The sequence below is a fragment of the Opisthocomus hoazin genome, chromosome 15 (assembly GCF_030867145.1).
Source record: "Opisthocomus hoazin isolate bOpiHoa1 chromosome 15, bOpiHoa1.hap1, whole genome shotgun sequence".
Classification (NCBI taxonomy): domain Eukaryota; kingdom Metazoa; phylum Chordata; class Aves; order Opisthocomiformes; family Opisthocomidae; genus Opisthocomus; species Opisthocomus hoazin.
The window spans coordinates 17,887,251-17,891,304 of NC_134428.1; the positions used below are offsets into that span (position 1 = coordinate 17,887,251).

Consider the following 4,054-nt stretch of genomic DNA (forward strand, 5'->3'; position numbering starts at 1 on the left):
ATGTGTTATCAAAGCTCACTGACCATTGTACTCCTGATATTTCTTGAGTTGTGGTTCACTCTTCCCATAGGAGGACTGGATCAGCTTGGAGACCATTTTCTTATGTGCAGTGAGAGAAGAGAAATCCCTCCAGTTCGAGGCCTACTTATAAGGAAGTAGAGAGCTGTTCATTTTTCCCTTGGCTTCCCATCCGTGAGGACACCAGTGAGTGATTCACTGCACCTTTGTTCAGTAGTTCCCTTCTCCTGGCCTCTGCTCCCCCTGTAACCTCTTCCTTCCAGCTGAAGGAAGATCTGTTTTCCATAAAAGGGTTTTCTCCTCTGTTCATCTGCACAGGTCATCTTGACTAGTAACATTCACATCTTCTAAAACAAACATTACTGAACCAAGAGAGCCAGGGATGGTTTTCCAGCAGTGAACAAGTAGGCAAACATAGCAAACCTGCATGAGATCGTTTGTTCAGCATGGAACTGCGCAACAGCTAAAGATACCGGTGTCATGTTTTTACAGCACATTGATGCTTCATACCACTTCATACCACTACATCTACTGAAACATGAAGACTAAAACCAAAGGAAAGAAGCAAAGGCATACTGTTGACAAAGAAGCATTTTCTGAGGAGTCGGCAATGAGAAAAAAAGAACTGGTGAAATGTTTGCGGCACAAAGGAAGGAGCAATGGGGGAAACAAGGAGAGCAGCAAGATCGCTACAGCCAGAGCCAAGCATCCGTGGAGCAATAAGGACAGGCATTTGAGGAGACTGGAAAGCAACGAGCGGGAGAGGCAGAGAATGCACAAGCTCAACAACGCGTTCCAGGCTTTGCGGGAGGTGATCCCTCATGTGAGAGCTGAGAATAAACTTTCCAAACTAGAGACTCTCACACTGGCCAAAAATTACATTAAATCCTTGACGTCCATTATACTCAATATGTCCAACGGACACTTTCCAGCAGCAGAAGGGATGGGGGGAGCCTGGGGGTCCAAACTGTACCAGCATTATCAACAGCAATATGGGGAAGACGATTGTGAGGAACATCTACAAAAATATTCCACATAGGTTCATAGCGTCAGGCAAAACACCTACAGTGAGCTACTACCGTCATTCTTTTTCCTGCTTGCATGATAATACATGTCAGTACATAGAGATTTTAAGAGCTTGTTTTTTTTCCTCCAGCTATCCCCTGTTTTTTCTTAAAAAGACAAACAGGTGACGCTCAAGGCTGTGGCTTATACAGCATATAGAAAAGATAACCTTAAATCAGAATTTTTCAGAGCTTAATGGATACATGTGTGGTGTGTCAGGGCCTGGAAACCTATCGTGTAACACTGTAGTTGGCTTGACCGTAAGGGTTTAGTAACTTCTGAAAATCACCCTCCCTGGAAGGGTTCCAAGTTGAGCATTTAAGGCCCATGTCACCTGAGTTCGCTAGAGCTTGCTGAGAACCTTGGCGGTAGTGCTGTTCACCAGCCGTTCAGTGACTCAGTTCTGATCTGTCCTGCTATGGAGGCAATTCAATCTGATGACATTTCACTGACTTCATGAGTGAAGTGGCAGGTATGTGAAAGTGGCCACCAAATCTGAATATTTATCAGTGTTTTGGATCTGCTTTGACAAATTTGACTCTTGCAAAGCATAAAAACTTTTAAAGTACTTGTTAATGTAAACATCTACAAAGCTTTCTTAGATTGTAAGCTCTCTGGAGTAAGGACATTTCCGGGCTGTGTTTCCAGAGCATCCAGCCTCATGGAGTTTTTCTTCAGTGGGTCTTGGTGCCATTGTAAAACAAATAATAAGGGACAAAGGACTTTTTTTTTTTTTTTTGCCAGAACTATGATAAGAATGCTTTAGTATAGTCAGAAGTTAGACAATGATCTATGCAATTACAAATACTTTGCTAATGAAGCCTGTAATGTCATTGGGATTCTTTCTGGGTTAGTGCTGGATTCTGCTATTATGAAACACAATAAATAAAGCAGCTCTTCAAAAAAAAAAAACAAACCACAAAATGAGCTATTTTTATTTCCCCTCCCCCATCTTACTGTAAAAAGTTTTATGTTGCTGAGGAACTCTCATTTCCTCTTGTATTCTCCTACCTGAAGAGCAAGCTGAGGTGCCCACAGCTGGAACTGCTGCTGATGGAGCCCCTGTGTTACTGCCCTTCCTACCCTGGCCCCGAGGTCCCGCGCGGGCAGGATGGCTGTTGCTCGGCCGTGAGGATGGCATCTCCTGCCCCGCTGCCATGGGGAGTGGGGCGCTGCCTGGTCCTTCTGCCTGCAAAGCAGGGCTGCCCAAGGAGGAACGGTGGTGCAGAGGGGTTTATTGGAGCCATCGCCCAAGGGTTGTGCTGCACTGCACAGTCTGTAACACGCAATTTGTTTTGCTGGGAGTGGGGCAGTTTCCTTTGGGCTGAGCGATAGGTAAGGCTTCCCAGGCAGGCTGCTAAGGGCTGTGAATTATTTTTCTCCACCATAGCAATCTACAGGTACGATGTAGAATGACAACATTGTTGATATGTGTGGCTGCCTCGCTGGAGATGTAGATTGCTTGTGTCCTGACGCGACTTGGGATTTTCTTAGTTTCCAAACTGCTTCCATGCTAAAATAGTTGTGATTAGCCCTCCTTGTCCTTAAAGTGTTGATGAAAGTATTACCCAGTCTCTCACAGATTTGACTCGCCCTCGCAGTGCTGTGTGGTACTTCGTTCAACGGCTGTTCCTTAGCGGTGTAAAGCGGTGTTGTCTGGTTGCAATGGGAGCAAGCAGTGCCACCAGGCCGCCCTTTCAGTTGTGCTGCTCGGTGCTGCTGCAGGTAAGAGCGCGTCGGATGCTCTGTGGGCGTTTCTCACCACGCAGGGCAGTGCGAACAGGACGCGGCGGGCGGGGAGAGGTGTGCGGGGGCAGCGGGGCCGGGGCAGAGCGCGGTGGGGCAGCCAGCAGGGCCGCGGCGGGAAGGCGGGCCGCGGGCGGCCTCCCTGGCTGTGAGGGCAGGCAGGGCCCGGAGCCGTGCCCGCTTTGCTGCGAGGGAGCGCCCGTGAGGCGTTTTGGCGGGCTCGTCCCCTCGCGCGGGAGAGGAGGCGGGGCGGGCGCCGCTCCTGGGGGGAGCGGAGGGGGCGGTCCGAGCGCTGCTTCTGGCGCCTTCGGCTGCAGCTGCTGCGGGGCAGGCCGGGTCTGAGGGGCAGGGACGTCGCGGAGGGGCCCGGAGAGCCCTGCCTGGAGCCGGCGGGAAGGCGCTGCGGGGCGGGATGGCGGCGCGGCAGGGACCTCGGGCCCGGGGGGAGGCTGGCGCTGCCGAGGTGCGGGCTGCGGGGAGGCTGCGGGGCCGCTCCGCGCTGCGGCAGCGTGAGCCGGGTGCTGTGGGACCGCGGGCCGAGCGTGGCCTGGAGCAAGCCGAGGGCGCTGGCCCTGTGGCAGGCTGGGCTAGCTGCGGCCCCAGGTACTCTCCGGCCTCGGTCCTGCGGGGCTGCGTGTCAGTCAGTACACGAGATTATGGTGATTTTTTTGTAGGATTCGTTAAAAGGCCGTTAGTCCGCTGGAGCAGTGCGTTGTCAGGGAAATCTGCGCGCTCCCAGATGCTCAGTGTCATCCCGGCAGTGTTTGACTGGCTGTCTGGGGGCTGGGGCAGAGGAAGGCAGGCAGGGAGTTGGAAACCCAGCTTTGTAACAGCGCCATTGATGCAGGACTGCACATCACCTTGAGAACTAATTACCGATACTGCTGTTACAAACACGGAGTTTAAGTGCTTGTGGCAGTGTACTTCTGACAGGGCTTCCTGCGAGCAGCGGCATTGTTTCAGATACTCAGCCCCAGACGGCATGTAGCATCCGGCTGTCAGGGCAGCAGCAGAGGCGACACATGAAGGGTGCCTGTTCCCTGACCACAGCCACCCCGATGAACAGTCGGGCACAGGACACGGGCGGTTTTCATGCAGTGACAACTGCTTGTTCCACAGCAGTACTGTGCTACAAAGTGCTGCTTCCTTGGCCGTATCAAAAGGGATTTCATAAAAAGCAGGCTTTTTTCTGATAAATTACTTTTATTTTTCAAAATTGCTTTAA

General features: G+C 51.6%; 1 protein-coding gene across 1 annotated transcript; it reads left to right on the forward strand.

The window, feature by feature from the left end:
• The first annotated feature begins 245 nt into the window (after window positions 1–245).
• On the forward strand, window positions 246–1,057 carry BHLHA15 (basic helix-loop-helix family member a15). The gene has a single exon (XM_009934167.2). It carries the CDS (start codon window positions 557–559, stop codon window positions 1,055–1,057), a length of 501 nt encoding a protein of 166 aa, XP_009932469.1. The 5' UTR covers window positions 246–556.
• Window positions 1,058–4,054: the final 2,997 nt, after the last annotated feature.

Bases quoted from the DNA above. Each gene is read 5' to 3' on its own strand.
- BHLHA15 (XM_009934167.2), top strand. From the start codon at position 557: ATGAAGACTAAAACCAAAGGAAAGAAGCAAAGGCATACTGTTGACAAA.